This window comes from Hydra vulgaris, chromosome 12 (genome assembly GCF_038396675.1).
Source record: "Hydra vulgaris chromosome 12, alternate assembly HydraT2T_AEP".
Lineage (NCBI taxonomy): Eukaryota > Metazoa > Cnidaria > Hydrozoa > Anthoathecata > Hydridae > Hydra > Hydra vulgaris.
The window spans coordinates 25915035-25937463 of record NC_088931.1 but is presented as its reverse complement, the minus strand read 5'-3'; the positions used below and the strand labels follow the sequence as shown (position 1 = coordinate 25937463).

General features: G+C 28.1%; 1 protein-coding gene across 4 annotated transcripts in view; it reads right to left on the bottom strand.

The window, feature by feature from the left end:
* LOC100200890 (DNA excision repair protein ERCC-6-like) overlaps positions 1-22429 on the bottom strand; it is an 83519-nt gene that overhangs the window by 47113 nt on the left and 13977 nt on the right. For all 4 annotated transcript variants that reach the window (XM_065812703.1, XM_065812704.1, XM_065812705.1 and 1 more), the window contains exons 4-8: positions 17829-17935; positions 13150-13211; positions 12953-13078; positions 12768-12860; positions 12483-12634 (exon numbers count right to left, since the gene is read on the bottom strand). In XM_065812703.1, coding sequence (XP_065668775.1) covers positions 12483-12634; positions 12768-12860; positions 12953-13078; positions 13150-13211; positions 17829-17935 — 540 coding nt within the window. The remainder of the gene's footprint in view (positions 1-12482; positions 12635-12767; positions 12861-12952; positions 13079-13149; positions 13212-17828; positions 17936-22429) is intronic.

Below are 22429 nucleotides of genomic sequence, written 5' to 3'. Positions count from 1 at the left end.
GACAACTGTTATACTACAATTGGAAAGGAAGGATTCAATAATCTTAAAGAAGACCAGCATGCCAAACTTTATCAAAAGCTTTTGAAATGTCAAGAGAGATGGCCTTAACCTCTCCACCTTTATCTAATGCACGATAAAACCTATCAGTTATTACTGTTAAAAAATCAGCTGTAGAACGAGAAGATCGAAATCCATATTGATGGTCAAAAAGTAAGTTATTAGATTTAAGAAATTAAGTGTTTCTTAAAGAATCAAAAACCTTGTATATGATAGGAAGAAGACTAATGGGATGGTAGTTAGATGAATCAGATCGCTCTCCAGAATTTTTGAAGATAGGGGTAACAGATGCCGCTTATCAAAGTCTTATTTTCCAGCAGGCTGGAAAATAAGACTCTGATAAGCACTTGTTGAATAGTTTTAAGAGTATAGACGACAGCTCCGGAGAACACTTCTGCAAGACAATAACAGATATGTTGTCCGGGCCACAAGTTGTAGAAGAATCTAGGCAGGAAATCACTTTAGATACAGAAGCTGGAGTGATACGAATCTCAAGCAATGGATCAACATGTTTGTTGGCAATATCAGGTAGAACGCAACTAGTGGAATCAAGAGATGATATTGATGAAAAGTTTTTAGCAAACAATTCAGCTTTGTTTTTAGGTGAGGTGACAAAGTCCTTATTATTGATACTATTAAAGATTCTCCAGAAGTCACGAGAACCTAATTATTGTGATGAAAATGAGGTTTCATGACCTGAGAATAGCAGGCTTTAGTGTTAGACATAACGTTTTTACAATTGTTTCTAGCAGTAATAAACAGACGTCTGTTTCCTGGAGAATTGTTTTGTTGATAGATATGGAAGTTACGGTTTCAGTTGGAAATTGCAGCAGCAAAATGTGTGGAAAACCATGGAGAAGAGTGAAGCTTGACCTGGAATCGTCGAGAGGGAACAAAAGATTCCATGCCAGCCTGTATCCACGAAGTTATGTGAGAAGCACAATTGTTGACAGGAAGACGAAAGATTTCTACCCAAGAGCCATCACAAAGGAAATCACAGAAAAAATCCCAATTAGCTTTAAGGTAGTTGTAAGAGATACGATAATAGGTGGATTTAGGTGATGAAGAAGGATGAGATATTAGTTTTAGAGAGATCAAACTGTGATCAGAAGCACCTAAGGGTTAATGTGGAGAAACTAAGCACTGACTAGGATCAGAAATAATCAGACATAAGTTAAGTAGAGAAGGTAAATGATTCAGGTTGTCTGGAAAGCGAGTTGGAAAGTTGACTATTTGAGTTAGGGATTGAGAAAGGCAAGAGTTGTGGGCTTTAATGCCTGCAGAATCACGGACACTAGAGCCAAGCCATTCAGAGTGGTGAGCATTAAAGTCACCAACAACAACTATATTAGCTGATGGATAAAGAGAGAGGGCTTGGTCAATATGATCAGAAATAACATCAAAAAGAGTGCAGTCTTCAGATGAAGGAGAGCGATATAGAACAAAGAAAAAGGTGATAGAGTGAAGTGGTGCTAAACGAAAGCACATGAAAGAATAGTCTGTCGATTCAAACCTAGTTTCACGACATATGGGTGAATTCTTACGAATGTAATGTAAATACATTTTCGCATATCTACCTCAACATTTATTTCGTCTGAGATTATAACATTTCGCCACTTGCAATAAGACCAATTTTTATGTTGATTGCACAAGGCAATCCTTGCCTTTTGCAGTTTTTTTGATTAACTTTCTTTTTTACACACATCAAAATTATAACTACCTGAAAATTTAATACATATTTGTAACTAGTATTCATTTTCATGTAACAACTTAAAACTTTTAATATGTTCACAAGCTTTAGATTGTCAAAAACTTTTAATTACTTCACCAGCTTTTAATTACTTCACCAGCTTGTCAAAAACTGATTAAAAAAAAAGAAGAAGTGTGAACATTTTTAGTATTGAATGATTTGTATGTTGCACAATATCAAATAGAATTATTTGATATTGTGCAACATACAAATCAGCAATAATAAAAATAACAAATATATTTTTATTATTGCTAGAAATTGTGGGAGAGAACATTAGTGGGTTCCATAAGCACTTGACCTAGTATAAAAACAAATATATTTTTATTATTGTTAGAAATTGTGGGAGAAAAATGTAATGTTTGACATGAAGAATCAAAACTTTTTAATTATTAAATCTCAAGCTTTTTTTCAAAAAGTAGACAGAAAACTTTTGGAAAACTTTAAACAGTGTCAAAAAAGACAGATCTAAGATTCCATTCCTCATAAAGGAATCCAATTTTATCATTTATCCAAAAGATGATATAGAACTATGTGCAAAGAACATCTCTTCTAATTCATCCCTTGTATCTAATGACACTCTTCCTGTCATCCCAGAGAAACAGGTTAATTTATTATTGAAAATTCAAATCACTTACAGCTTGTGGTCCAGTTACCATTCTCATCACAGTTCTCAGAGCACATAATAAAAAATAGGCGATACCTTTACAGAAATATTCCATGGGTATTCCATGGAAAATCCATGGAATTCTATGAGTAAACTATGGTTTTCCCATGGAAAACGGAAATTTCATGGAATTTCCATGGGTGAACCATGGTTTTTTTTCATAGCTCATGTGGCATGGTAAACATTTATAAATCCATAGATTTTACCATATGATAAAATCCATGTTATTACACATATTCGTAAAACCCATGGTTTTACCATATGGTAAAACCATGGGTTTTATGAATGCGCTTTTATAGATGCCGTCTTCACTCGTTGAGTTACAATTATTTTTAAAAGCGCATTCGTAAAAACCATCGATTTTACCATATGGTAAAACTATGGGTTTTACAAATGCGCTTTTAAAGATGCCGTCTTGACTTGTAGAGTTACAATTATTTCTAACTTGAGTGAACAATATTTACTGTATTCTTCTGTTTTTCTGTATTTAATAAGACTATAAATTATATGTTTTTCATAATGTATTACATTTAATATGATTCAAACTAAACATACAGACATAAACAACTAGATATATTTGCAATAGTTAGAATATGATAAATGTATCCATTTTATAATGCATCATAATATTATGTTATCAAAGATGTTGGTCTCGAGACTTAAATCTTGGTAGCGAGACGTCTCGAAACTCATTTAACTGTCTTGTCTTTGTTTTACGTCTCTGGATATCATCATATTATAATGCATTATAAAATGCATATATATATATACTTATTATTCATATATTTAATTATATACTATTTATGCATATATTTATTTTAGTTATTGCCAGTAGCTTTACTTACTTTGCATATCTTGCAATAGTATAGGCTATACTATTGCAAGTTATGCAAAGTAAGCAAAACTACTGGTAATAGCTAAATAAGTATATGCATAAATAATATATAATTAAATATACTATACTACAGCAAGTATGTCAAGTAAATTAGTTTGATTCTTAATGTTTATTTGGTTTACAACAAATAGATAGATAACTAGTGTATTAATACACTAGTTATTTAATGTACATTAAAACTAATATAATTATTCTTATAAAACTTATCAAATATATTAATATATAAGCAGTGTATCAGATAAGATTAGATAACTAATGTACTAAAGATAACTGGTACTATCTTTTTTATTTATTTTTTAATGGCTTTAGTTTGCAAAAAAATGTTTTAAGTAAAAATACTTTTTTGTATGGTAAATGTTTTTTAAGTATTAAAAAACTTTATTTTATGATAAATGTTTTATTCAATTTTAGTTCTGTTAAGTTGTTTTTGTCGTTTTGTTGATGCGACCATTTAAGTCGGCATTTAGTTAGGGACTAGATCTAGTAGGGATATTTATTATGTTTTTTCTTAAGAATTATTAGAATATGTAAATAAAGTAATAGTTTGTGTATAAATTCTTTTATATTTACTCTATTATTTTATTTAAATTACTACATTATAAGCCGACAGGTTTGACAGGCAATATAAATAATGCTGTTCATCATTTACATTGTTTATAACATAGTCAGTTTTTATATGCATTTAATATTTTTAAAAATAGTTTAAAAGCTATCTAAATAAAATGATGAATTGAGTTTGAATTAACCAGAAAAGGTATAAACATAATCTTTGGGATTCAACTTGTAAGGATGTTCCAAGAACAACTTAGAGAAGGAAACCTATGGTAATGTTTTAAAAATGTCAGAAAGGGAAGTTAACTAATGCACAAGATTTTACTTCACAGTTAGATAAAGCATATAAAAGCAATGTTTATAAATAATACACTATTATTAATTATAATACTGTTATTTTTATTTGTTTATATTTAACTAATGTAAAGCGCTCGTCTTAAGTAAAAATAAATTAATTTATGCACACACTTAAATATTTTTATGTTTTTGCATTACTATGCTTAATAAATTACATATTTATTATATTTGTTATGTTTTATATAGTAAAGTAAAAATATAATAAAATTCTGAATTTAATTGTATAATGCAATAGTTGTGTAAGCGCATAAGTTCTTTTATTTTAACTTTATCATTTTATTTAAATTACTGCATTATAAGCAGGTAAGTTTGACTGGCAATATAAATAATGTTGTACACCATGCAGACAGCTCAGACAAAGAAGTAAGTTTTTATTTAAAATTATAACTTATAAGTAATACTATATTTGTTGCTGCTTTGTTCTATTTAAATGTTACTAACATGCAGGTAACATTTATATATGTGCATAAATCTTTTTATTTTAACTTTATCATTTCATTTAAATTACTACATTATCAGCAGGCAGGTTTAACTGGCAATATAAATTTTTATTTATTTGTTTAGCCGTACATTAACAAGTTCTGTGTTTTATAACATATATAAAGATGGCAAGGACAGGAAGAAAACAGATTTTTAAATGATGTTGTACATCATGCAGATAGCTCTGATGAAGAAGTTTTTTTTTTAATTACAAAAATAAATAAGTAATACAATATTTGTTGCTGTCTTGTTCTATACAAATGTTACTAACATGCAGGTAACATATATATATATATATATATATATATATATATATATATATATATATATATATATATATATATATATATATATATATATATATATATATATATATATATATATATATATATATATATATATATATATGTATTAGTTTAAATGAATCTTTTTATTTTAATTTTATCATTTTATTCAAGTAACATTAAAGGCATATAAACAATGTTGTACATAATGCAGATAGCTTAGGCGAAAAAGAGGTAATAATCTTATAATTGTTATTTATAAATAATGATATATTTGTTGCTACTATTACATAATAATTATAAGTAAAAAGAATTAGTAAATAAAGAAAATTTGTTAGTATGTATTTAATAGTTGTATGATGTATTGTCTAGATTAGTGAAATGGACAATGAGACTAACTGTGGTGAAAACAATAATGAATATCAAAATGTGAATGGTACTTTGTTTGATGTATACCTGGTTCTACAGATACAGTTGGCGGTGCAATTGTACTTATAAATTGGCTTGATGTTTTTTTGGATTGAATATGTTGTACTGATGATTCTTTTTTATTTTTTGAAACTTGAAGTTGTTAATTATCAAATTTATATATACTATTTTTATCAAATAGTTAATATAAAATAATAAACATGTAAATTGTTATATTTTCTGTAAAAATTGTTTTCTTAATCTATTTCAATTGTTTATCACTATGTACATCACTTATAGTATTATATTACTTGTAGTTTTTTTTTTTTTTTTTTCAGTATGCTTATGCATACATTAAATATTGTGAAGTCAAACTTTAATGTTTTAGGTGCACTATAGCTATTGTTTTTCAAAGATTTGTAGGATTCAACAAGAATTAAATTTTATTTTGTTTATTGATTTTATTCTGCGAAAGCGATATAAATCCCATAGATTAAAAGAACTCAATATTATTAGCGAATTGCGTGCTAAAATTTGCGTTTATGGTGTATATGACAATTGAAATAATATTAGATTTCGAAAAACTTGAAAACAAAATATGCTAATTTACCCACACTAGTCCGAAACGGCTCAAAACTTGAACTTGAGTTTCCAAAGAAACCCTTTTGGTGGATTAAAGTACACATGCTTCCATTTCAAAAAATGCAAAAATTGAAATAAAACTATTTCGTCCAAGAAAGAAAATTGATTTTAAATTTTTAACATTTTATGAAGAAATGCCGGTTGACATAATTATTGAAAAAAATGATTTTGACTCATTCTAAACTGGAAATACCATTCAAACGTTTCTATATGTAGCATATTTGAGTGTTTGGAAATTAACTTTTATGTTATTGTGTTTAAAAGTTTATAAAAATCTTTCTTTTTATTAAGATTTTCATTCATTCCTAAAAAATCTAGTATAAGAATGTTAATATTCAAAGAGCCTAAGTTTTCAATGTATATTTCTAAACACCTCATTTGTAATTTCAAAGTATAAGTAATTATAACAGGACAGAAATAATGCTCTTTGAATTAAGCTAAAAATGCTAAATTTGTAGTTTGCACAATGTGGCAAAATGTTTTTTTTTCTTTTTTCAAGAAAAGGCATTGACTCTTAGTTGCTTTGGTGTATATGAATTGTGTCAAATCAAGTTATTTCATTAAAAATGCCTAACTCAGCTAAATCCTATGATGATTGCAGAAAAACTGTTTGTTTTCTTTGTATGAGAAAGTCTGAAAGAGTTTTAACCTCCTTCTTGATTGAGCCAGTCAAAGAAATATTTTCTGATGAAATTGATTTTGCTGATCAAAGGGTTCCCTTGGGAGTTTGTGATCGCTGCAGAGTTAACCTTCAAAAAAGGCACAATGGCGAAAATGTGACACTTCCAAGTCTTTTTAATTTTGACTAAATTGAAACCCGTCACTCAACAAGAGGCCAGGACTGTGATTGTCTTGTTTGCAAAATTGGCCACCTCAAGCTAAATGAGAGATACCCCTTGGAAACATCAAGCATTCCATCATCATCATCATCATCATCATCATCATCATCATCATCATCATCACCATCACCATCATCATCATCATCATCATCATCATCATCATCATCATCATCATCATCATCATCATCATCATCATCATCATCATCATCATCATCATCATCATCATCATCAAAATTTGAGAAAAGATGCTCAGACTGCTTAACAATCATTAGAAGAGATCTTCCACACACTTTCAGTAAATCTACCTTTTGGGAGAATATGAAGCTGCTTGCATCTACAGATTTGAAGATTGGAGAGCAGATTGCATCATCTGTAATTCTTTCAAAAGATGCATCTCCCCATGGAACCATCAAAATAAGAAGATCTGGAGGTGGAAGACCATTGCCAACAACACAAGGTATTGTTTTGGAAGATTTATTTTACTTTTTATAATACAGATATGTTTGTAATTTCACCAGTGAATTTAAATAAAAAACTGATACTATGATTTTTTATCAACTTCCCATGGACAAGCCTTAGTTTAAAGGAATACAATAATACTTACCTTTGTACCAAATTGATGAAAAGTAAAATAAAATTCTACATAAAATGGACTATTTCATTTTTCTCATTTCTATTACGTTTTTAGGAACTCTTCAAAAAAGGAACTCTTCAAAAAAGAATCTGAGTTGATTGCCCAAGATTTAGTGCATGTGCAATATAACACAGGATTGTCAAATACAGGAATTAAAAGACTTGCTACAACTCTCAATCAAGTGTCAAAATCCAAAATAGTTGAGACCAACTTTCGTGAGAAATTCTCTCAACTTGGTAAGCACCTTTCTAATCACTTCACCCAAACAACAATGATGTATTGCAACAGCTTGCCATCAGCTCTTCACATCAAATGTCAGCCTTTTCATGGAGGTCAATTTGCTGGGAATGAGTGTCACAAACTTTTGGAAAACATTGATGTATTGCAACAGCTTGCCATCAGCTCTTCACATCAAATGTCAGCCTTTTCATGGAGGTCAATTTGCTGGGAATGAGTGTAACAAACTTTTGAAAAACATTGATGTATTGCAACAGCTTGCTGAGAAAAATTGTGCTTTTGAAACATTTCCCATCATTGACACATTCAGGAAATTTGATTCTGTTGTGACAGCTTGGTTTGGCAATGCACTGGATAAAAGCTATATTGATAAAATCAACAGCTTTAAAAGCTTCAACTTACAATGGCCAGTGTCACTCCAAAGGTTCATTCAGTTTTTTATTACATTCAAGACTTTGTTGCTCAGAGAAAAGAGTCTTTGGGGTGTTACAGCAAACTAACAACTGAGTCTATTCATCACAGCTTCAGTGTTCATTGGAATAGATTTAAAAGACCCTCTCATCACTCAGAATATGGAATGAAATTAGAAGCATCAGTGGTCAAATTTAACAGCAAACAGTTGTAGAATGTAAAAAGAAATAATCAATGTGATTTTTATTTGTTTGGAAGAATAAATGTGAATTAAAATTGTTTAGTCTTTATCATTTTAACTGAATTGTGATAAAAAAGACTCAAAATTATGAATATTATGCTTTTGTTATATTCAAACAAAATTTCTACAACTACCACTTAGTACATTAATGTTTTTTTTAAACTAAGGATTTTCCTAAACCCATACACATAATAATGGAATGTTCCAACACACAAATATGCTACATATAGAAACATTTGGATGGTATTTCCAGTTTAAAATGAGTCAAAATCATTTTTTTCAATAATTATGTAAACCGGCATTTCTTTATATATGTTAGAAATTCAAAACCAATTTTCTTTCTCCGATGAAATAGTTTGATTTCAATTTTTGCATTTTTTGAAATGTGATCATGTTTACTTTAAACCTCCCTAAGGGTTTCTTCGGAAACTCGAGTTCAAGTTTTGAGCCATTTCGGACACGGTATACCATGAAAAATTTCCAATCAACCTTGACCAGAAATAATTCTTTTTTTTTTTTTTTATAATTCACCTCCCCAAGGCTGAGAAGGCCACTACAGATGAGGAGGCTACTTGTGGTTATAACCCTCTCTCAACTCTATAACTCCGAAACACAAACCTTGACAAACAAGGCCGCTGCACAGAGAAACAAGTTGAGCGCGGTACTACTAGGGATGTGGTGGGAATCGAACTCAGAACCTCTCTGGTTGCTTTAAACTTATGAAGCGAGCGCTCTACCACTACATCACTACCGCATACTTAGGGAGGTCAAAACAGCAATTTAAATCATTTTTAACAGTTGTTGACCATTGACCACCTGTAATTTTGTATGTTACAGTCTCACAAAAGTGCTCTGTAGAACTTTCTTAAATATTATGTAAACTATTTTTTGGAATTTGGAGTGTGTTGGAAATTATTGGAAATTTTTTGGAATTTGGAGTTTGTTGGAAAATGACATCAGTGGTTCCAATTTTAAAAAACTCTGTAAATCACTCTAATCCATCTAACTATTTCTCAATCAGTCTTCCTACAATAATTAGCTTTGAGTTTTAAATTATTAAACATCTAATATCTCATCTTGAATCAACAACTTACTTTCTGACTAACAATACAAATTTGAATTTTCTTGTCCTACTGCTGACTTGTTAACCACAATAACAGAAAGGTTCTGCTGTATATTGAATGGATGTGGTGAGACAAAAGCTACCCCTCTTGACATATAAAAGTCTTTTAATAATGTCTCACATGCTAGTCTTCTTTACAAGATTGATTCATATGGAGTGACTGGGAAAGTTTTTAAAACTATACAACCATTCATTTTAATCATAGTATTTAAGTTAACCTTGATGGATAATAATACCTTGATGGATAATAATACCTTGATGGATAATACATTGATGGATAATAATACCTTGATGGATAATAATACCTTAATGGATAATAATACCTTGATGGATAATAATACCTTGATGCATAATAATACCTTGATACATAATAATACCTTGATGGATAATAACACCCTCCTTTATTATCAGTACAACTAGGTCCATCCTTGGTCATGTTTCCTAATCTATATTATTGATCTTCTTGACAATAATTGTGAATAATTACTGCAATATGGTTAGTATTTCAATATTGATAAATAGCAAATCTTTTTTTTTTTTAAATTCACCTCATAGAATAGATTCACTATGTAGAACAGATTTGAACCTTGAACCTCTAGATTGTGTATGGAGCATTCTACCACTAGTTAACTACCACTTCTTATTAAGTCCTCTGCTTTATGTCTTATTTGATAATCTTTAACTAATGATCTCTCATGGCAAACATACAACTGATTGTAAAGTTTGTATCTACTAAAGTTCTTTTTATCATGTTTGCCATTTTCTTAATCCTAATTCCAATTTATACCTTCATAAATCTTTTATCTGTCATTGGAACACTGTTTTCATAACTAGGCTTGTTCTTCTAATGATGCCTATTTACATTTAGACAACCTACGAAAATAAATTGTATATGTAAATGGATCTACTCTAGCTGCCCAGCTTGAGACTCAGTCTCACCTTTGTAAGATTGCATCTCTTTCTCTTTTCTGCACATACTATCATGGTTGCTATATAAGCAAGCTATAATTACTTGTTCTACCAAATCAATCTGGTGTGACTTGTTATTTAGAAAACTTTATGCTCAAAAAACTTATATATCTAGTTTTTTTACCTTGAACATTAAAGTTTTGTTTATCTTTCCTGGCTCATGCAATTTAAAGATTTTTATATCTTCTGTCATCCATTTTCTAGTGCTTAAACTCTTTTATTTGCTTTCTATTTCCTAACTTAAATAGTGATTTCAGCTTTGTTAAAAATGAATATTTAAAAAAAAAAAAAGTTTTATCTATGCTGGAAATTTTTTGGTGTGGATTTCAATATTAGGTACAGAATAAGACACACTTTTAAATATACTCAAACAGTAGCAGTGAATGCTGCAAGCATTATTGATTTAGTAATTCAAGACTATATAATTCCATTCAGTATATCTTACTTAAAGGTAAGAAACTTATAACCTTTCAAAAGAAAGTTCCAAACTTTTGTTATGTTATTTGCTATTTTATAAACCTCTTCCTTAATACAAACCTGAATGACCACAGGAATTACTGAAAATATTTTTACATCTTTATGGATATTACAAAGTTTCTCTAGTAAACTTAATAAACTTTTTTCCTATCTTTTTTTTATTTCTTTTCAAAACTATGGAGATCAAACTGTCTTCAATAAAGTAATTGTTTCTTCAAGATCATTAAAACATGAGCCATCATTAACTTTACCATAACATGAACATAAAAGAATAAAAAAAGTCACAGTATAAAACATATTTTAGCACTTTGTATGGGCTTCTCAAACTTTTAAAACACCCTTTATTCTTCATGGGATGGAGTCAACTAGAGAAATTTTGCAACATTAAAAATAACAACACTACTGATGATTCTTTAAAAGGCCTGTAGCCCTAACAAATTTAAATATAAGTTTTAGTTATTAGTGTATTTCTTGAAATTGTATTATATATATATATATATATATATATATATATATATATATATATATATATATATATATATATATATATATATACATATATATATATATAAATATATAAATATATATATACAAATATATATACATACATATACTGAGGATTTGGATTAGGCCAGCAATAGGTTTTTTTCTATATGGTTTTTTTTTCTGAAAAAAAAAAAAACCATATAGAAAAAAGTCAGCATTTTGCTCAGAAAATGTATATCTATATAAGCTATAATATCTATAGTAGATATATATTTATAGAATAGCACTATTCTATAAATAGATAAATTTTTTTTACTGACCTAAGTCTTTTTTTTTTTCCTGCAAAAAGAATGAAAAAAAAGAAGAAAAAAAATTATTGCTCAACACAAAACCAACCCAATTCAAAATATAAGAATAAATTTTGTTAACGTAAAAGAAGATTTCTGTATGTAGGTGGGTACTCAAAAAATAAGCCTTATTTATATAAATTGAAATTAGGAAAAAAATAAATTAATTAATCAGAACTAATAAAGATGTAAGCAGCAAAGAAATTATTCCAACTTATTCCAAATAAAAATTGAAATTTTATCAGAATTAAATCATTTTACTAATTTTACTCGGTTATTTTAATCATTAAACAAAAATCACATATATAATAATTAATCACATATATAATAAATAATCACATATATAATAAATAATCACATATGTAATAATTATTATCCAACAACCAACATATATAATAATTATTGTCCAACAACCAACATGATCAATAACTTTAAAATAGTTCAAAACCTTTATACAAAGTTAATGCGAAAAAAATATTTTTTTCGCTTTAAATCTTTTTTTTGGCTGATTACTAAAATTATGTCTAAAGTTAAACACATTAAAAATGCAATCTAAACAAATTGCTTGCAATCTAAAAGCAACAAGAAATAAAGTTTGAGAAATGTAAAAAAAAAAATTAAATTAATACGTTTTTTCAGTTTCCTTTTGCTGAACTATATTTTTTGAAAAAATTTCATCTTTTGTTCTCCTAAGAAAAAAGGGAGCAATAATTTCTCTCAACTTTATTGATAATTGGTTACCATAGTCTTGCTGATACGGTGTTGCACCTTTTTCTCTAGCCTAGCACAACAAAGATAAAAAAACACAGCTACAAAAGATAACAATAATTCTATAAACACTCTAGTAAACACATATTACTTTATTTAAATGCTGTTTTTAAAATCTCCTAATTTTTGGAATAATATCAACCAACCTTTATAATTGGATTTTCAAATTCTATTTTGAATGTTTTCTCAGTTCCAAGAAGTGTTCCTTTATGAGTGTAATCAAAAAGTGCCCACAATTCCTAGTAATAAAAACTTATAAATATTTTAGCGCAAAAATTTACGTAGTTAAATAAAATTTTTCATTATTTTTTTAAATCAAGTCTTGACTTACACTCAAGTTATTTTGTACTGGTGTTCCAGTTAAAATATACTGATATTTAGCTGGTACCATTCTCACACATTTGCTAGTTTTGCAAGGATTTTTTATCTTGTGACCTTCATCAAGTATAATATAATCCTAAAACAATAAGATAACAACAATAAAAAAAAGACAAAAATAAATAAATAAATAAATAAAATAAAGTCTACCCAAACAAACTCTTCTCCATTTTGATCTCGGCCAAATGATTCATAGTTTGAAACAATCATGCCTGTTAACATAAATGTTCAATTTTTATTGCTGTGTTTTTTTTGTTTTTTTTTTACAAAAGTACACATAATAGAAGTTAGAATATGATATATGGATTATAATATATAAATATCATTTAACCTTAAATTATCAAATAGCAACACTTTTATATTTGGAATGAAGGTAAATTCAAAAGGGAGCTCGAAAATAAATTTAAATTTTTTTTATTTCTAAATACTGTCTTGGATGTGAAAATAAAACATATCCTAAAACATAAAAAATTAGGAAAAAGGTGCTAATTAAAAAAGGATACTTATTTGAACATGGGCGGTATTAAAAGATTGCCATAAACACAAGATCATAGCAAAGGGTGTAAGTAGTATAAAAGGCCATAGCATAGGGTGTGACTAGTATAAAAGGCTATAGCAAAAGTTGTAAGTAGTAAGAAAGGCCATATCAAAGGGTGTAAGTAGCATAAAAGACCATAGCAAAGGGTGTAAGTAGTATAAAAAACCCTATACATATTTAGCAAATTTTATTATAAGCATTTTATATATATTTGCAAAATTCTATGTATAAATATATTCTATCTATAAATAAAAAGCAATTTATTATAAAAAAAATTTTAAATAAACTTTTGATTGAGAATTTTTTAAATTTATTTAAGTTATCTCAATCTTAAATCTAAAACAAAACACAATCCTCGAAAACACAAACTTTGAATTTTTGAAATAAATTTTAGTGTGGTGACAAAAAAAACAAATTGTAACTTAAAAAGTAACTTTAAACTTAAGCTAATTAAAGTTACTAATTGTAACTAACTAAACTAAAAAAAATTTCAATTAGTCTCTCTCTATCCACCACAATATTTTTGGTTTGATGCCTTTGTTTAAAAATTTGGAATTTTTTAAGTTAGTGCAACTTATTTGATGATCAAGTATTTTATAATATTTACTAGTAGGATAGCCCACGCAATCGCATAAAGAATTAGTTGAAGCTTTCTTTTAGCTTTAATTATTGTTTATTTTTTCTAGGACATAACTACAAACTCGCTTTATAAACACTATATGGCTCGCTACAAAGCTTTTAAATAGCCAGATAGATTGGTACTACATAGCCTGCAGGCTACCCGCCCACTACATAGATATATGTAGTGGGGATTTAGTAGTAGAGTGGGCATATACAAAATGCTGCAACATAACCTGTTGTATAGCTACTACACGGCCCACTCAGAGATACTATATAGCCAGCTACATAGCTACTACATAAGCATGTAGCTGCTACATGCCTATATATAAAATATAATATTCAAAGTGTTTTAAACAAACTTAAATAAAATATATTACCCTAATTTTTGTGATATAAAAACAAAAGTTGAAAAAGTAAAAAAAAATAATTTAATTAAAAATATTAATTATAAATTAAATAAATTTCCTGATTTTCGCAATATCAAACCAAAGGTTGTACACGTTAATTTAATTTGTAGGATAACCTGTGCAATTGCACTTAAAATTTAGCTGAAGCTTTAAATGAGCTTTAACTATTGTTTATTCTTTCCAGGACATAACTACAACATAACCCACTATACGCTACGAAGCTTTTAAATATTTCGATTTATAGGTAGTACATAGCTATTATAGAACATGCTAAAACATAACCTGTAATACAGCTACTACATAGCCTGCTCATAGCTACTACATAGACATCTACATAGCTACTACATAGTCCATGGCCTGCAATATAACTACTACATAAGCATATAGCCCACTACATGCTTAGTAGATATCCTATATAACAAATGAACTTAGGTTATAACCAATCTGAAAGGAATTTTAGAAAAAAAAAAGTATTTATCCTATATATTGACATCTTAGTAAATACTCCTTGCGATATCAAATCAAAAGTTGTTAACATTAATTTGACCTCAATTAACATCAAATAAAATTGCAATGGTTTTTTTTTTACTAAAACGACCATAAATCTTTACAAAATTAATTTTTAAAACATTTTTTTGCTAAGATCTCTTTCAGATTGATTATAAACAAAGTTCATTTTTTACTTTTTCTATGCAACTTTTTATGAGTTTACTTCACAAAATGAAAATGTCCACAGACAGATAAACTCTATATTTTTTGATAATTACTATTTATATTATATTATATTATAAGTATTACTATTTAATTTTCTTTTTCTTAAAAAAAAAACTCTTATACTATAGTACTTTAACTTTTTTTAAAGTTATTTCTTTCAACTCATTAATGAAATCAAGCTTAACAGAGTTTAGGTACGAAATTTTATTAAAACTTTAAATGAAGAAATGATAAAAACTTTTAATTTTTTGAACAAATGTTAAAAACTTTGAAACTAATTAAATATATTTGAATAAAACATTAAAATAAAACATTACCGCTTCAAAAATTATATTTTTAAAGATTATTTTTATTAATATAGTTAAAAAGAAATTTTTGGTTAAGTTTTTTTTTTTCTGTTCTTCATCTTTCTTCTATATCTATAATTTTCTATATCTTCTTTCTATCATTCTATATTTTCTTTATCATTTAGAGATCTGTTTCTCCTTTTTTTTTATAAAAGCAAAGATATCTTGATTGAGTTATAAATAATCTTGAAAGATTAGTGTTCTTGAAATGAATATTAGTGTTTTTGAAATGAAAATTAGTGTACTTGTTTTGTCCTTTATTGTATTTATATGTATTTCTTAAAATATAAAAAATACAATAAGTTTTAAAGTGACCTTTTGAACAGTATTATTTTTAGTAATAAGTTTTGAAAAATGTTTCCATAAAAACGGTCCACTGGATTTGGTATAAACTTTAAATTAATTCTTAAAACAAAAAAGTTATTCAATGAAAACTGAGTAGAGTATTTTTCAGAGGTTTTACTAAATTGAGGCTAAAATAAATTAGGAGAATTTCTATAATTTGTTTTAAACATGAATGGTAAAACTTGGTGCATATTAAGATTATAAACATTTAAGGCTTAAGTTCTCTTTAAAAAGGTTTGCAGTGAACAGTCTTCATAAAGATCTCGACACAGCTGTAAACTGGTCTAAAAAATGGCTCATGCCATTTAACATCGAAAAATGTAAAGTTGTACATGGGCAAAAAAAAAACTGAAAAAAAGGATAAGCCATATCATTTGTATACAATGGAATCACAAAAAAGGTCAACGCAAACAACTCAAAACCACAACAAAAGAGTGTGATTTAGGGGTTATAGTATCAAATAACCTTAAAGTAAAGTTACAAGCTGAGCATGTAGCTGCAGCTGGAAACAGAGTTCTAAGGAAATTTAAAAAAGGATTTAGAAGTTGTGGTTTAACTCTATTAATCTTTCCTTATTAACTACTACAGTAAATGCGCCATCATTCAAAAGTTTTAAATGTAAAATTGGATAGTACAATTTATTTACGCAACTTGGCTAGCGCAGCTATAATTGCATATACTGTTAGAAACCAAGACTTCTGGCACTAAATCTCATAACTTCTGTACTTCTCAATCTCTTACTGGAATAATAAACTTTGTGACTCGTTTATTAAGCAACCCTAATCATTTACCTTCACTTCTTGATTTGTGTCTTGTCTTTGACCATAGCCTGCGCTCAATTTCTCCCTGTTCACCTTTAGATGGCTCTGACCATGCAATGATCTCTATAAATTTTTAATCTCATACCTTTTCTTCAAACTCATCCTATCATCGCACTACTTACTACTATCCTAAAGCCGTCTAGAATTCTTTTCATGATTTTCTTTGTGATAGTCTTTGGGCTGATGCCTTTTCTCTCTTTGCTGATAATGTGCCTTCAATGAAACCTCCTGGTTACAGTCAAATTTCCATACCTGGATAAAACCTGCTTAAATCCAGTCTGGATCCAGAATCCAAAAGTTTGATGCTAAGCTCCATTATTCCCAGTTTACTAAATCTCATATTTTATCTCAGAAGTTACGCTCAGGAAACTTTCGCTGTGACTGAAAGATTCTATTGTGCATTAGATGGAGGTGGAAAGGCAAAGGCTATTGATATAACTAAAGCTTTTGATAAAGTTTGACATGCTGTTCTTCTTCATAAGCTTGCTTCATATGGTGTATCTGTGAAAGTTTTTGATCATTTTATTAAAGTAATTTTCGAAGGCCAACATTTTTCTTCATTACCAGTGTCTTTTAGGGTACCTAAACTTTTTATCCTTGGTCAGTATTGTTTGTTATCTACATTAATGATCAAATTCATAAATCTAAAATGGCTCTATTACTCTAATTTTGTCTTGATCAAAATGAATAGACTTGAAAGTCTTTTCTTTTTAATCCCTTAGAACAGGCAGCTTATCTTAAATCTGATCTCTCTTCTGTAACAGCTTGGGGCTTGTAGTGCTTGTGAACTTTATCTTGAACAAAACTCAGTTATTTATTGCAAACAACTTTTGCAATTTTGTTGACATTCCTATATTAATGAATGGCAACTTTCTCACTGAGCCCTCTTGTTTATATCTTCATGGAAAAAGTTTTACTATAAGTAAAATCTTTAGCCAACAAATTTTTTATTTATTTTAAAGGTAATGAAATCATATATGAAGATTAACTAAGACTGAAAATGATAAAGTAGAGTTTTAAGAACAAAAAAACTAACCATAGGTGGTTAATAAAACACCATCAGATTGTTGGACTTTTTGGAGATTCCTTAAACGATTTAGTTTAGTGGATCCATGAAATGTTTTCACCCTAATACCTGGAGCCCTACATATAAATAAATATAAAAATTAATATATACAATCATATATATATACAATCATATATATATATATATATATATATATATATATATATATATATATATATATATATATATATATATATACATATATATATATATATATATATATATATATATATATATATATATATATATATAAACTATATACAATCATATACAATCATATAAAATCATATACAATCATATGAAAATATATAAATGTATATGCATATATACAGTAATGTGAAAAAGTAACCGGACAAGAGCATAACTTGAGATTACAAATCTAAAAACAAATGAATTGTTACTAAATCTAAGCAATCTAATCTTAGAAGTTTATTTAATTAAAATTTGCACATGCAAAAGAATCTGAACAGAAAAAAAAACACTTGAATTAGATTTTTTTTTTTAAACATTTTTTAAGTTGAAAATGCTTTATTTTAAAGTAAATTGCTTATGTACTGCGCCAGGAAGCCCTTAGCATTGATTACAAGGCATTGAGTCCACCAGCTTTATAATCACAATAGTTTTGATTTACCCCCATTATTGTTTCAGAGTATTCAATAAATCACATTTACTTGTTGGTTTTCGACCTAAAATTTGTCAATCAATGAGCTTACATAGACATTCAATAGAATTAAGGTAAGGACTTTTCTAAGGTTATTCGATTAATGGAATTTCTTTGGTTTTAAAAAAGCTTTTCACAAGGGTTGAAGTGTGCTTTGGGTCATTGTCCTGCTAAAACATCCTTCCTCGAGGCATTTTGTCTTTAGCATGTGGTAGCATAACATCATTAACTATATCTTTGTATATATCTTTGTACATATTTTGCCCATTTTGCCATCAATCAAATAAATAGGACTGATACAATCTCTACTCAAGTTAGCCCAGTTGATAACATCTCGACCTCTGTGCTTTACTGTTGGTAGCTGGTATTTAGGAGCGTGTTTGTGGCCTTTTGGTCAACAGACATATCTAATACTATTAGATCCAAATAACATAAACTTAAATTCATCACTAAAAAGTACTTTCAATCACTGTTTTCATGCACAATTCAAATTTTCATTAGCAAATCTTAAGCGTGCTTTTCAATTCTTTATATAAACAAAAAGTTTCTTTGTAGGACGTCTTCCAAATAGATTTGCAGACCTCAAAAGATGTTCGATTGTGTCAACACTAAATTTTACATAATAAAGTTCTTTAATTTCAGCATTTACGAAGACAGCATTTTGTGTGGATCATTTTTCATGGCTTGAGGATGGATATTTCAGCAGGATAATGACCCAAAAGACACTTCAACCCTTGTAAAAGACTTTTTTTTAAACAAAAAAATTCAATTAACGGAATGGCCATAGCAAAGTCCTGACCTTAATTCTATTGAACATTTATAGGAACGCATAGATTGACAAATTTCAGGTTGAAAACCAACAAGTAAATTTGATTTATTGAATATTCTGAAACAAGAATGGAGAAAAATCAAAATTATTTTGATTATAAAGCTGGTGGACTCAATGTCTTGTCACTGTTAAGCAGTTATTAATGCTAAGGGATTCCTGACAAAGTACTAAAGCAATTTACTTTAAAATAAAGCATTTTCAATTTAAAAAATGTTTAAAAAAAATCTAATTCAAGTTTTTTTTCAGTCTGGATTCTTTTGCATGCGCAAATTTTAATTAAACTTCTTAGATTAGATTGCTTAGATTTAGTAAAAATTCATTTGTTTTTAAATTTGTAATCAATTTTTTGACATTTCAGTAAAAATTTAAAAGAAATTAGGCTTTTTATTTAAGAGTTATCTCAAGTTATGCTCTTGTCCAGTTAATTTTTCACATTTCTGTATATATATATATATATATATATATATATATACACATATATATACATATATGTATATATATATAAATATATATATATATATATATATATATATATATATATATATATATATATATATATATATATACATATATATATATATATATATATATATATGTATATACTTATGTGAGTGTGTGTATATATATATATATGTTTTTATTTATTAATAATTTTTTCAGTATTATATAAATTTACAATAAAAAGGTAAACCTAACTTGAAAACTTAAAGGGGAAAATACCTAAAGAAAGCTGTCTTCCTTATTCCCTAATTTTTACAATGTATTTTCTTGAAAAAATGAAACAAAATTTTACAATCGAAGCCATATCAAGAGCACAAAGTTTTTTTTTTGTTTGGTTCTTGAATTTTTTTGTGCTTAAAAGCAAACCCGTATCATTCAATCGATTAGCTACAATTGTAATTTTATTAATAACTGGATTCACCAACACACAACTTTTAAAGTTAGGAAAGGTTTACTAATGTTAACCCAGCTAAAATCATTAATTAAAGATGATGGTGCTTATCCAACACATATCGTCCATGCCACCACCATCAGTATTATTTACCGTATTATTTTTTTTGCCATAAATAAAAATAAAAAAAAATTGAAGAAAAATTTAAATTACAAAATTTTCTTCTGTTGCAGCAACAACAAGGAGAAAGTCGACTTGTCCTACCTTCAGTTTACCAGCAGGTTTACTAGAAAATGTCTTGCCAACATACAAACATGTCAAATAATAAGAGGGGAAAATGGTGAAAAATGAGAGTGGAAAATAAAAAAAGAAAATGAAAACCTCTGATTACCACTTACATCTCAGATGAAAATCTAATAGAATTGTCAACTAATGCTTATCCTCCACATGCGCAGTATTTACTATGCCATATTCAAGGAGTAAAGAGATGCATAACTTGTAACCAAGGCTTCAAATCAAGTTTTTAGTTTGGTTAGTAGAGATAGCTTCATTTATGCATAACATGCATCGCAAAAAAAAAAAAAATCCCTGCAACACAAAAAGACAGTTTCAGATAGAGAAAAATGAATCAGATAATTGAATTTTGTTATAGCTAAAGTTTAAACATAGAAGATATAATTTTATAAATTTTAAAGAAATGCTTTATCATTATGCTCTTAATATAGTTTATAAATAAATTCATTAAATTTTTTAGCTTAAAATTTTTTATTTTTAATATTTATATTTAATCATTAAAATTTTTAATTTTACTTGGTTTTCACTTTTTTTTTTTCTTCTTTCTTTTTGTACATTTTCAATAGGGTTGAGCCACCTTGATAATTTACGATAATGCAATTTATAAATACAGGCAATAGTATTATACTTTTATATTTAATAGTTAATTTATATGTATTATATTTAATATATATTTTAAATTATATTTATTTCAAGATAACTCTTTCTCTCTATTAAAACTTTAATTGTATATTATGGACAACTTTATTGTCTTGGTTTTGTTATTTTAGACCTGAAACCTATCAGACCCGTTAGACTGTGCTAAACAAACAGGTTGTGTATGTATGTATACACAACCTGTTTGGCCACAACCTTGCATGTTTGCTGGATTTATGTCTTTTGGTATAAGTGGGTTTTTTTTGTTGGATGCAATCAATTTAACTTTGATTAGCATAGAGTGCTAAATCAGGTCAAAATACGTATTTACCATATCTGTGATGTTTTTGAATAAGACTGAATTAGACCAACTGGTTACATGTTCATTAAGATCTTTGGGTTGATACCTATTCTAGTTAATTTAACGTGGATTTTACTAACATTATTTTGAAAAAATAGCAAGCTAAATACAGTGGCATAGCTAGGGTTTCTGGCGCCCAGGGTAATGCTGAAAATTGGCGCCCCCTTGAAGCAGACATGTGAACTAAAAAAAAACTTAATGTTTCCAAGTATATGACAATTTTAATTAAAAAAATGCAAATGCTAATCATAATGCAAACTCAATTTAACTTATGTTTCCAATTACATACCCATTGTGGTTCATGTGAAATAGTCATTGAAAGTAGGAGATGGTCAATCAGATCCAATAACCAATAACTATTTATAAATAATAATTTGATATTTCTAACTTTAACTGCAGCAAATTTATCTATTATGTCGTCAAAGTCTGTTGATTCTAGAGTTTCTCTTTTGACACTAAGGATTGCCAAATTAACAAGACATTGTTGTCCCATTGAAGCTCATAGATATGAAAAAATAAGCTTCAACTTGCTGAAGGAACGTTCGCAACTGGCTATTGACACTGCAATTGTGAGCAAGATTTGTAATGCAATGCATAAGTTTGGAAAAATGTCACCTCCGTATGACAAAATAAATGAAAGTGAATCCAGCTGAGTTGTTGATATTGGGCCCCCACAAGATTTAAGCAGCATCTGACAGTCTGCGATTTCAGTAACTAATTCTGCTCCACTGATATCTGTATTGTAAAAGTTTCCCATATCCAAACAATGTTGCTGCAAACTTTCTTGATTTTCATCACCATCCTTCTTAGTAATATTCTCACATCAAAAAGGAATCCAAATTTTTCATCGAGATCATTTAATCGTCTAAAGCGAGTTGTTAGTTCTTGTTTGAAACAA